This window comes from Haplochromis burtoni, unplaced genomic scaffold, assembly GCF_018398535.1.
Source record: "Haplochromis burtoni strain Fernald_Lab_line unplaced genomic scaffold, NCSU_Asbu1 Contig_921, whole genome shotgun sequence".
Lineage (NCBI taxonomy): Eukaryota > Metazoa > Chordata > Actinopteri > Cichliformes > Cichlidae > Haplochromis > Haplochromis burtoni.
The window spans coordinates 45,577-58,499 of NW_024583282.1; the positions used below are offsets into that span (position 1 = coordinate 45,577).

The following is a 12,923-nucleotide window of genomic DNA, read 5'->3' on the forward strand; positions in this document are numbered from 1 at the left end:
TGTGTGTATACGTTTATTAGTGTGATACAAGATGATATAAACCAAATATTCACTGTTTACACAAACATTAAAGGCTACAGTCTGTCCATAAAGCATTTGAATCCATATAATCAAACATTACTCATCATCATCATCATGATAACAAAGTCATAACAGCTAAATCAGGAAGAAACAAACACACAGTCCGTACATGTGACTGTGTGCTCACACACACACATACACACACACACTGACAGCCCTGTGTAAGAAGCATGACATACAAAACGCTGTAGAAAAATACTCTTAAAAAACCAAACACACAAAACAACATCAGCAGCAGCAACTTGGAATGTTCTGGATGTGAGTCCGACCTCAGCACAGAAGGTCAACGGGGCAATTCGTTGGGCAACTCTTCCACTGGGTTAACAGGGAGTCAAAATGGGGAGAAGTGCTAAAATGTTGATCTCGCCAAGTGAAACAAATTCACAGCCTCCAATTATTCATTAGTGGACACGATGAGTGAAACATTTCCACCTTTGTTTTAAACTTATGTCTCAGGTTTAACAAACTCAGAGTTTTCACTAAACCTGCTTTCTGAAACAAAAGCCCAGATAACTGCAGGGTGTATTATGACCAGCATTCAGCCTTTTGGAGCCTCTGGTGGAGAAAAACAGGAATCACCGCCTGCATGTCCACTAGCTCCACCAGATCTCCCAGAAGTCTAAGGCTCCAGTCACAAGGCCTAGAGACTGGTTGGCAACCACCGGGCAACCACTGTGTGCCAGGGAAAAATGAGAATATGTCTTGCAGACAAATTAGAAGGAGTCACTGCAAACTGCTAACAACCAACCATCACGTGGACATTTTTGGTGGTTCACCTTTGTTGTGACTGATTTCACCTGGCAACAGCTAGCAACCACTTGCCAACCGATTGAGGAATACACGTTTCCCCCTGTGACCAGAGGTTGCTGAGTGTCTCTAGGCCTGTGTGACTGAGGCCTCAGTATGAGTTAGGGTTTTACTCTGTTGTATTGATGCTTCTTTGCTGTCTGTGTGAGTATTTTTGTCACACATATGAGGCAAACAAACAAAAACAGTTACCATTAATATTTCAGTGAATTCAGTGTGAGGCAGTTAGCTTAAAGCATAAATGTGGTAAACATGTGTATGTAAATAGAGGCAACACCCCGGTGATCACTCGGAGTACTGCAACAAAGAAAATTCAACCATTTTTTTCCCCCAACCCTCTCCATGTTTGAAGAGTCATCTAAAAAAACGCCGTCAAGACACGTAAACTGCAAACAAACCGTCTGTTGTGAGTTTTAATGAAGTCTTAATAACTTTTTTCCTCCTTCTAGTTCAGCTACGGTGTGAAAACTGTTACTGTTGAACAGTTGGACCTAAACGGCTTGTAAATACACAGCAAAAGCTAATGTAGCTTAGTGCTAACGCTATGAAAACACATCATTAAACGCTCTATACTGTGCTACATTTGTGCTTCGTAATCTAGCTGGCGCTAATTTGGCAGTTAATCGTTTGTGTTAGTGAGTCTGCTAGCTTTAAACTACAGTCTGACCGTCTGATACATGAGATAAAGCTCATAAGTCTTATGTTAACATTTGGATTAACACTAATGTTTCCACATTAGCAATACATTAAAGTTATACTTCACAGGCAGTTTAAATATTTGCTTTTTTGCGCTTTATCCACTTTGATGAACATTTAGGTTACTTTTAGATAAAAACTGGGTAAAACTTTACTTCAAGTCCCCTGATTTATCATTTATAATAAGCGTGTTATTAACTGTTTACGTTACTAACGATATATCTGTAAGCCAGAAACTTTAAAGGCTAATGATCTGCATTGTTCTAACTTCACCTCTGATTTTTCATTATCGTAAACAAACATGAATAAACACAGCTTAAAACTACATCGGTGTATGCTATATACAAAAATAAAGCTTGTGTTACATCTTCATGTGCCATTATACAGCACGACTGGGGTCGGGGGGGTCAGTTACAGGTTTCTGTCTGAAAGAAAATAAATGTAACTAGCAGCCGCGAGAACAAAGTTACATGTTGACCATCAAAGTTGCCCGATATAAATTGCCAGTGTGGTTTGAAGCACTTTCTGACGCTCACACAGCAGCTTACACTCACACACACACGTACAGTACGACATTGTACAAGTAACAAATTTGTTTTTGTTTTTGTTTTGTTTCTTTTTTTTTTACTGCTAGGCACTATAGAGTGAAGCATTGTGGGAAAATGAGTGCTCGGCTGGTCTGTTTTAGCAGCTTCAGCGCTAAACGCCTTAATATCATTAAAATGTTCGGTTTCACAGCTACTGTCCGGGAAACAGTCCTCAATCTTCTCTGAAATAGCAGATTTAGCTTCTGCTTACAGGATGTTTAACACAAACACAATTTTGTATCACAGCTGCAAAACTATCATTAATCTGTTAATTGCTGTTATTAAATAATTTTTAAAATAGGGATTAATGAGTTAGGTAAGTAAGTGAATCTATCCTGCTCATTTCCAGCTCCATATATGTATTCCTTGATGTTTCTAGAGTAGCTGTGCATGAGTCACACTTTATAATAATCCTTCTTTAACTTATACTGGGCCATGTCTGAAACAAGCTGTTTTAGCTCCTCCTTAAGACAATGTTCTTCAGAAATCTTGAGGAGTATTTCTGGCAAAGTAGCCGGAGAAAATGACTGTGAAATGGAGTTTTTCTGCTTTAATGCTGATTTAAAGTTTGAAAAAGTAGTTTATGGAGTAACAGACCATGTGCCATCTGATACACATGAACATCACAATGTTGAGTTTGAACTACTGCTCTAAGTCCTCTCTCACACAGGCCTGGAGGCTGGTTCGCAACCTCCAACCTGCAACTACTCGCCGACTGCACGTCAAACATCACACTTTTACGTTTTCCTTCTGCTTGGTGAGCAGTTGCAGACAAGCTTCGATGCAACCTTTGCAATCTGTTTGGCTTGGACTGGTTGAACTGGTCAAACTAGAGGTTTTGAGCAGCATCTTTTTAACCAGTTTCACCCATCCAACTCCAGTAACCACTCACCAGCTGATCTGGGGATACACTTCTTTGAGCAGTTGTTAGGTCTGTGTGAGGATAGTGTAGTTTGTGACAGAAGCAAAAGCTGTGAAATGAAACCACTGCTGAATGTCTCATGATGGAGTTTAACCAGAGTTTAAACAGACTTTACTGTTTACCTTACAATATAAAGCATCTTGATGTATCTGTTGTTGTGATTTGGTTCTATATAAATAAAGTTGAACTGAAATAAATTGAATTGAAAAGTGAAAGTGTCCTGGGTGTTTTCTGTGACTTCAGTTAGCTGAGATGAAGCCCAGCAGAGGAACTGCCGTCTTTGACGCTTCGTCGTTTTTTCAGCCCCAGGAAGTTTAACGGTTGGTTCGAACTACATAATTTAAAAGTATCTTAGTATAAAGTCCAGCATGAAGCACTGAGCGTTGGTTAACCGTCACAGAGGTTATGTTTTTGTTTCTGTGATGTTTGTAGGTTTGAATGTGTCGAGTAATGAAAACAATAAGATCAGAGTTCAGTGACTGATTGTATGGATGTAACTTTCAATCACCGACAACATCAGCTGCTGCTCACACAGCGTCTGAAGGCTATCAGTATAGGCACAGGTTAAGGAACTGAACGTGCGTTGTGGCTGATGATGACATCACTTCCTTCTGGAATGAATGAGAGCTTGGAGCAGGAAGTGTCAGGTGAGTGAGCGTATGTGTCAGTCGGTCAGGTATGTGTGGATGTAGATCTGCTGTTGGATCCAGGGGGTGAAGTGCGTGACGTTGCTGTAAACCCCGGGTCCGAGCACTTTACTGAAGCACACGCTGCCCCACGACGTCAGGCCGAACAGCGTCCAGCGACCGCTGCTCTCCTCACACACCAGTGGGCCGCCGCTGTCACCCTGAACACACACACACGTTAAACACACACACACTGAGAAACTGTGTGGCCTCGGTACTTCATGCTGGACTGGTGCAGATGTTACCATGCAGGAGTCGACGGTTCCAGCTTCATAGCCGGCACAAAGCATTCTGGGAGTGATGGTCTTCATGTCGAAGTAGGACTGACACTGAGACAAAGAGATGATCCGGACCTCCCCTTCCTGCAGTTTAAAGGGCACTGCACACAAACACACAGGATGAAGAGGAGGCTTTAAATATAATAAGAGTGCTCAGGCTCTCGAAGTACTCTGAGCTTTCCTTTCAAAGGACGTTAAAGCTCAAAGATCAGAAGGAATGAGCGCTGTTTTCACACGGAGGACGCTCTTGGCGACTAACAAAAGCACGTCTTTTATGTCGTTTTGTTAGTTCCAAGTGTCCTTGGACATAAAAATGAACTCCGAGTTGCCCCTGATGCATCCACTGGTGTCTAAGTGTGTAAATGTAAAAGCTGCCTAGGCGTACATAAAATCACTGCATGAGTGCAGGATTAGGTGATTGAGACGTGGAGTAGAAAGCATTTTGAGCACTTAAATTGAGTGAAAAGGCAGATTATGATTATGATTATAGAGACTGAGGTGAAAATAGGATAAAAACGATAGACTTGGTGTTATTTTTGGAGCCACCTGTGTGACCCTTCTGAAACATGCTGGTGTGTATCTGGTGGAATCTCAAATATTTTCCTGAGTGGAAACAACCAGCTGCAGCAGCTGCATCGGAGCTGGAACGCGACCCGGCCACGCCTGGAGCATTCCCAGGATCGGCGTCGGTCCTGTGACACACGTGTGGGTGCAACAGTGAGACCAGACGCGCTCCGAGCTCGTCACATTTCAATCCACACAATATCTTTGGTAAACTACGCGAAGAGTCTTCTTGCTTAACTGCTAGCTAATCTGAAATGAATGAAACTAGTTTGAGAGTTTAATGAAACATCAGTTTCATTAAACTCTTTCCTGGATGCGGCATCCAGGAAAGGTTTGTAGTTTCAAGACAGGGACAGGAAAGGGGGCAGGGATAGCTCAGTAGGTAGAGTGGTGGCCCCATGATCGGAAGGTCGGGGTTCGATTCCCCTGAACAGCTCCCCTCAGGTACCCTACACACTGCTCCCCGGGCGCCCAATGGCTGCCCACTGCTTCACTGAGTGAATGGGTTAAATGCAGAGAGGAATTTCCCCATGGGGATCAATAAAGTACACTTTCTTTCTTTTAGTTTCAAACCAAGCTGCATGATTTCAAGTTTATGTAACTTTCGCGGTGATGGAGTCTAGATTTAGAGCGCTTGAGCACAGAGCAGCATGAGAAACTGAGTTACATCCACTCTCTCTCAGAGTGAATCTGAATAATGAGGGCAGAAACTCTCTGACTCGGCTCATTCTTTCTGCTTTCAAAAAGAGCTGCCAGCCTGATGTTTTTCAACCAGCAGATGAAGACAGAGAGCAGGACTCTGCAAAGTCTAAATGCACCGACTCTGCGTGACGAGAATAAAACTCTGGTAGACGAAAAATGATTGAAAGATTTGTGTTTCAAACAAACAAAGTGTGTGCGTGCCTACTTGTGCTGCAAGTACAAAAAGCGAGTTTAGTCTAAGGTTAGGATACGGCCAAAGAGTGAAGTGTGTGTGTACTCACTCCTGTTGCCCATGTGACCCCAGCCGGTGATGTAACAGTAGGAGTCGGGTAAAGGCAGCTGGCCCGGCTGAGGAAGACACACCGGTCTGACGAAGGTCGTCTCCTCAATCTGCAAACATTAACACGCCTCATCAGTCCAGTGCGATTACAGCTGATACTCGATCCTGTGCAGCAGCACGCTCTGACCTCAGAGTCCAGCTCCACTATACTGATGTCGTAGTCCACCACCGCCCGGTTGTAGCGCGGGTGTACGATGATGGAGCGCACCCCTCGGCTCTGACTGTGAGCTCCTGGGTGGTCCAGGTTGTTAATGCCCAGCACCACCTTCCACAGGTCTGCACTCTCTCTCCTGTGACGCACACACCGTTAGTGTGTGAGGTTAAAATAAAATGTGGCTCACTGACGACACACCCTGAAGCCTTACCCCTCGAAGCAGTGTGCGACTGTCAGAGCCCACTTCCGGGCGATGAGGACGCAGCCGCAGACGTGTCCGCTCTGACCGCTCTGCAGCGAGCACTGCCAGGGCCACGCCCCCCGCCGGGACACCCGGCCACCCAGAATCCGCTTCTTCCTGTGAGGGTGAAGGCCCACCGCCTGGCGTAGACCGCACTCTGACGGCAACAAAGAGACAAACTGGATTTGTTTATGATGAGCCGTCACAGCCAACCAGCAACCTCACAGCCTGCAGTTCCTCCAACGTCCACTTGAGGCTCCAAAAGGGCAACAGCCCACATAGACTCCCGTGTTAAATGTCCACTTTACACCAGAAACAAACATGTTTACAGCCTAATACAGAAAACGGCTTTGGTCTCTGATGCCGTGTTAATTATTAAAGTTATATTCGTGGGGGCGTGGCCTCTTTGGCTGACAGCAGGACGGCGACTTGAGTTCCTGAGCTGTGTTTGTACAGTTGGAGCCTTTTTGAAGCATTTTTAATGCAATTATCTGATAAATAATAATAATATTGATAATAATAATATTGATATATCTGGTGTGTGGTTAATTGTACTAACAGATCGTCACTTCAGGCTTTAAAATGGCGAGGCCTCTGCTTCACGGTGTGGTTTATACAATCTATAATTGTTATGTCTGCTTCAGTCAACCTACAGACAACCTGCAGGTTGTGACAGAGAACGCGGTATAATTGGTCAGGAGCTGACCATCTCTGTAATCTGACAGTCAACATCTGTCAGACAGCAGCTGGACGGCTGAACTCCAAAATACCAAACTACACTTAAACCTTGAGTGCAGGTCCAGCTGTTGATGCTGATCAACAGCTGGACCTCATACATAACGCTGTATAAGTGACTGTGACTGAATGTGGCTGCTTTGACAGTTTTTGAGATTAAACTTTTAAATTTGAGCTCCATCTGTTGGTAGCAGGAGGAGTGACAGTGCTGATCTACTCCTGCTCATGCAAAGTGCCTCCGTTTGACTCTTCAACTCAACTACAGTAGCTTCAAAATCACACTTCTTTGTCTCACACTGGGCCTTTGCACAGCCCCTTAAAAACAGGCATTTTTAGCTCCATCCTTTATAAGTCAAACCCTGAATGGCTGGAACATCAGAGATAACGATATAGATGCTCTCTGTGACATCATGCAGAGCCAGAGCAGAAAAAAAACCTTAGCGCACCATTATTGACCTCATAATTATTTTATGAGCATCCACCACCAGACTGTGAGGGAAAAGTTAAACACGTCGACTTTAACATGCTTCTACAAACACACTGATTTGAGAGAAATCAGTAAGTAAGGGATAAAAGAAGAAGGCTTACCTTCTCTGGTACACAGGACTGAAACTCTCTGCCTGGAGTGACACGCATGACTGCAGGACAGACAGAGAAACATCTGTTATAAACACATCACTGACACCAGCTCACAGTAATTAAAGCAGCCAGGCCATCATCCTGCCTGAACAGGTGTCCTGTTTCCTGCCTGATGGGCTCAGCCCAGATACTGCAGACAGTTTTTAACATCAGTGACCGGCAGACAGACTCAGTGCTGGACTGAGGCCCTCTTATTAAATTAGCCTCAGTTTGGTCTCTTTGACCGACTCACCACAAGCTTCTTACCTTCTCTTTTCCAGCCGGGCCTGCAGAGCAGAACCGTTCCTCTGGTGCCACTCGGGGTGGACGTGTAACCAGCGTCGACGGCCTTGGACGCCGGGCTGATCGGGCACCCTGGAAACAGAGGAGGGAACCCTGCAGAGACAAACACAATATGCTTATTCCATCAGAAAGTCAGAAATGCTCACACTGCAGGAAACAATGTGTTTGCTTTAGGTCAGTGAAGCTGTCTGGGTGGAGTGTGCACGAGACAGAACGCCGAATTCACCTGACAATTACCTGCTCTATTCTCACAGAATAAATCCACAAATAATTACTTTTACAAGGATAAATCTGACAGGATGAAGCCCATCTGTGAGTCAGACATCTGTTTTCACCTCCAGCTCCTCTGGGTAATGTCTACAAAGATCAATGCCTGCAGTGCACGTCTAAAAACTACTTTTAGGTGGTTTGTGTATGTATTTAGAGTTTCCCTCAGAATAACGTGTCTCCAGTCAGTTTCTCATCCCAAGGGCAGACTCCAACTCCACTGTTCTGAACTGCAGTAACTGAACCGTCTCAGAACTGATTTTCAGAGCGGAGGACAGTTTGAGTCTGTCAGCTGCAGTCCGGGATGATGCAGCTGGAGTCGGAGGTGAGATTCTGAACGAATATCAAGGAGCTGGTCAGCCAGGCGGGGAAACACAAGACAGGAAGTCCAACTGGATGTTTTTACTTTACACTTTGGGGACTCGTCTCATTTCTCTCCACATCATAAATAAAAATATTTGAATGTGAAGAAAGTCTTTAATAACGTGTGCGTGTGTTACTAACCTTACCCTAGTCCCAGCTGGTTGCAGGTCAGTTCGCTCAGCTCGTCGTTCCACTCATCTGCACAGACCTGATACTCTGCCGCCGTCTTAAACACCGTCAGCACAGAGCCCGATCGATCGGACAGAGACACTGCAGAGAGAACAGATCAGTGCATGTTTGTGTTGTAAATACTCATCGGAGACGAAATACTGTAAAATATTTAGAAGTCACGTCCGAAATTCCTTTTTTTAAAACCAGTAAATAAATGTTCCCTGTGCAACTTTATCATGTTGAACTTCACTTTACGCAGATGATACACAGCTTCCTACTACAAATACTCTCTGCTCTTTCATCATTATCAATAGTTAGTGAATGTATAAATAAGCAGACACAGAGATTGATTTTGCAGGATGAAAAGTAGAAGGACCAAAGCTGCACTCAGGTGTCCCTGTTAACATTTTAAAGAACAACCCAGCGTTTTAAAAGTGGGACTATCCTACCGCAGTTCCATTCGTCGGAGCTGTCTGAGCAGTGCTTCTTTCCATCACACCACAGAGTGCGATGGACACACTGATGGTTGTTGCAGGAAAGCTCGTTATCCCTGCACACCGCTGAGGAAATATGAATGGATATCATTAATAATACAGTCGGGAAGGTGTTTATTCGCCCAGCGCAGAACAAAACATAATAACATCAACATCAGGGAGTCTTACAGCAGTTGGTCTCGTCCACCAGCTGGGGGCAGTCTGGGAACCCATCGCAGATCATGCTGGCTTTAATGCAGACTGTGCTGCCGGGACACTCCCACAGAGCACGCTCAGAGCAGCCTGACACACAGAAAGGTGAGATCATGATGATCATCATCATGCTGCACTAAACTGCTGAAGCATTCGTCTCGATGAGGCCGCGGCGGCCTCGATGACTCTGACATGACTCACCGCAGTTGTCCTCGTCGCTGTGGTCGTCACAGTCCAGGTGTCCGTCACAGCGTTTGCTTGCCAGCACGCAGCGACCTGACCTGCACTTGAAGTGGCTCGGAGAGCACTCTGTCATCACGAAAACACACATTAAACAGAAGATTTTAGTTTTAGGAGCAGAAAGTTTCAGCGACCGTCTTCGGGACAAACTGAGTGTACCGTCGACTCCGGCCTCTGGCAGCAGGCAGGTTGTGTTTCCTCCCTCCTCTGGAAACTGACTGCAGTCTGAGTCTTCCGGCCACTGCAATCCCACAATGCTGAGCACCGACTCACACTTCTCCTTTGCACTACGACACAACGACCTGCAGGGCGAGAGGTGAGGACAGAGTGAGAGAAGGAGAGAGGAAAGGTATCTGAAACCTTCCAGAGGAATAAAGTGATGATTAACTAGCTGACTGTGCGCTGACCTGCAGGGCGGCACCCTCTGCAGGCTGACCGGGTCACACTTTGGTACCAGCAGCGTGCAGGCGTAGAACATTAGGTACTGGTAGCAGCCGGTCTGGACCAAAGCGGGGAAGAGAGAGGACTCCCAGGACACGGAGCTCTCTCTCTGGGACAGGTGACCCAGGTAGTTGGGGAAGCTGGTGAGGTTGTAGGGCAGATTCATACACAGCTCCAGGCTGATTGGCTCACAGCGAGCTGGGACACAGAGCGCAGAGTGAAGACTAATACGAGAGGGAACCTACTCACTGTCACCCACATAATGCATACGACATGACTAACTTCCATTTTTAGGTTTAAAATACATCCAAGCATGAATCAACTTCAGCCTGTAAGTTAGAAGGTAATTAAAAGCTAAGAAGTAAAAAGAAGTAAACACGCAGTGCAGAATGTTTTTAAAGTCATGTAGGAATATGTGAACATGTAAGTGTGTGGGGACTGATGACACCATTTCCTCAGGAGCTAAATGTTTCTGCTTCATACAGAATTCCAGCTGCTCAAAGCTCTGGACTTCCTTTATTGTGTTTTTCATCTGATAAAGCTCCAGATGTTTTCAGACAGGTCTGACCTGCAGACAGGACAGTTTAACAGTCAGACTCTTTTCCTACAGAGACCTGCTTTTGAAATATGAGCAAAATGATTTGTTTGCCATCATCATGCTGAAACAATCTTTAAAAACAAAACAAAAAAAACATCATCTGGATGAAGCAGATGTTGTTCCTAAACATGAGGATATGGGTCGGCATTAATGGAGCCTCACAGATGTAGCAGGCACAAGCTTCACTGGGCGATTCGGAGCATCAGATTAGGATATTGGATTCAGAAGGTGCTGCTGTGTGAACACAGAGGCATCAGCGCCTGGATTTTACCATCTGTGCACCTCATTACTGTAACTCTTCATTTTGGGTTAAATAGAAAATTCAACTAGAAACTGAAAGATGCGTTTTTTGTAATTTTACAGCCAAACTTAAAAAGTAAATCCAGGTATGATACTTGTCAGATTTATCTTTGTGAGGACAGTTTGTTGATGACTCACTGCAGCTGCTGTTGCTTTGTGGGTCGCACACGGCGTTGCCGCCAGCACACATGGGCTGACAGGAAGTGGCAATACAGCTGGGCTGACCGGGAACACATCCACCCTGACCTGGACACACACACACACACGTAAGGCGCTATAGTGGAAACACTGGAAATAGGATGTTGGAGATGTGTGACAGAGGAGCATTGCTGGGACAGGGTGACATGCAGGCAGAAGCTGAGACTTTACAAAGTGAGTCAAACCAATCAACCTGATAGCTAATGAACTGTGTCTAGCTTGAAGAACAGTCAGTATATATAACAGTTTGGCTCCTGTAACTTGTTTTAAGTTTTAAGAATCTGCCTCTGTGCAGGAAAGCTGCTTTATGAATAAAAGTGTCTTGTGGTGACGATTAGGATGTGATTAGCTGTGAACATGAATTATTATCTTAGTCATTAGGGATCTAAGATTTACCAAGTCATGTGTGAGATGTTTGTTCATCTGAATGATCTTCTGTCTTTTATAACAGCTTTTATGGTCAAAAGGTTCGTTTGTCTGAACTTTCTTTTAGTGTGATTTTGTGAGTCTCACTCTGGTCTACGGTGCAGTTGTCTTCATCGCTGCCATCTTTGCAGTCGTCCTCGCCGTCGCAGCGAAACGCAGAAGGAATGCACTGACCGTTCCTGCACTCCAGCAGACCCTGACTCTTACAAGCTGCAAACACACACACACACACTTACTGTCATTTTTGATGAGTTATAGTAACATGTGACACAGCAGTAAATCAGCTGAGCGCTCACAAGTTGTCACGTTTCCCTCGGAGTGGAAACCATGTGAGGCAGACTAAAGCTTTCTTCACATTCACTATTCAGTCCTTTCCTCTATGTGTACATTTGTTCCTGCTGCAGTTCCATTTTTTTTCTTTTAACTGATCCAAAGATGCTGTTTTTTGGTAGTGCACCACATGAAAGCACCACCAGAGGGCAGTGTGTACCACTGGAAAGTGTTGCTGAGCTCAGTGAGCTGTGAAAATGGGAACAACCAGTAGCAAACAAAGTGTAAGTAGTAAGTTGTTTAAATTATGAGCGAATCAAGAAGGTTAAACCTCTCGTTTCTTAGTTTAAATCCTTCTGTGGTTGTCTATGGAAAAAGTCAGGAGTTACCATGGCTACTATTTTCCTAATCAATTAAATATCAATTTGAACACAACTTTAGATTTATAAACATGACTGATGTCTCAAAGCTAAGCCAGCTGTCACTCACAGCAGTTGAGTTCGTCGCTCTTGTCCAGACAGTCGTGGTCCCCATCGCAGAGCCAGTCTCTGGACACGCAGCGCCCATCACCACACCGGTGCTCCCGGGCCACATCACACACTGTAAACATACAATTAGCTACACTCAGATAAAATAAATAACATGAACGACCTCCAGAGTCTGGACTGAGCTAATGTTCTATTAACAGCATTGAATTCACTTAGAGTTTGCGATTGTAATAATGAAATGAGTTTAAGTCTTCCATTACGGTCAGTAAAAGGTTTGGGTTAGCCATTTCCTGAAAAAGCTAGGTCACTGTGTACAACATTACAGTTAAAGCCTTTAAAGGATAGGGATACAAAGACACGATTTGAAATGATGAGACTCAGAAATTTGATTGATTTAATGCTCTAAGTGCTCCCTTTTGTCCCTATCCTGGATCTTTAGTGTCCCAGAGAGGGATTAGATACTGTTATATCCTTCTGCTGGTGAGGGATATCATTTAGAAGATAGGTGGCTTTAAAGAGGAGCTAAAGTTTGTTCGAGACAGAGGATGAACTGATGGCTGCACAGAGGTCCAAAATAATACTTTTTAAAAAGTTGATTTTGAACTCATGTAAAGCTACTGTAGTGTATGAAGAACAGAAATACAAAAGGTAAAAATGAGCAGAGCAGCTCCACTTTTAATGACATTTAGCTTTGTGGCGTTCCTGTAATTTAGCTGACCAGTTACATATGTTGCATTGCCTCAGGAATGATAACTGGCTTC

General features: G+C 44.4%; 1 protein-coding gene across 1 annotated transcript in view; it reads right to left on the minus strand.

Moving 5' to 3' along the window:
* Positions 1-12,923, minus strand: part of corin (corin, serine peptidase) — a gene marked incomplete in the record, with an annotated part of 26,042 nt that continues 13,119 nt past the window's right edge. The window contains 16 exon segments of the mRNA XM_014330776.2: positions 1-3,940; positions 4,025-4,158; positions 5,605-5,713; positions 5,791-5,953; positions 6,029-6,215; positions 7,382-7,431; positions 7,679-7,807; positions 8,491-8,614; positions 8,965-9,075; positions 9,178-9,291; positions 9,403-9,510; positions 9,601-9,743; positions 9,849-10,080; positions 10,919-11,026; positions 11,492-11,614; positions 12,164-12,274. Coding sequence (XP_014186262.1) covers positions 3,758-3,940; positions 4,025-4,158; positions 5,605-5,713; positions 5,791-5,953; positions 6,029-6,215; positions 7,382-7,431; positions 7,679-7,807; positions 8,491-8,614; positions 8,965-9,075; positions 9,178-9,291; positions 9,403-9,510; positions 9,601-9,743; positions 9,849-10,080; positions 10,919-11,026; positions 11,492-11,614; positions 12,164-12,274 — 2,129 coding nt within the window.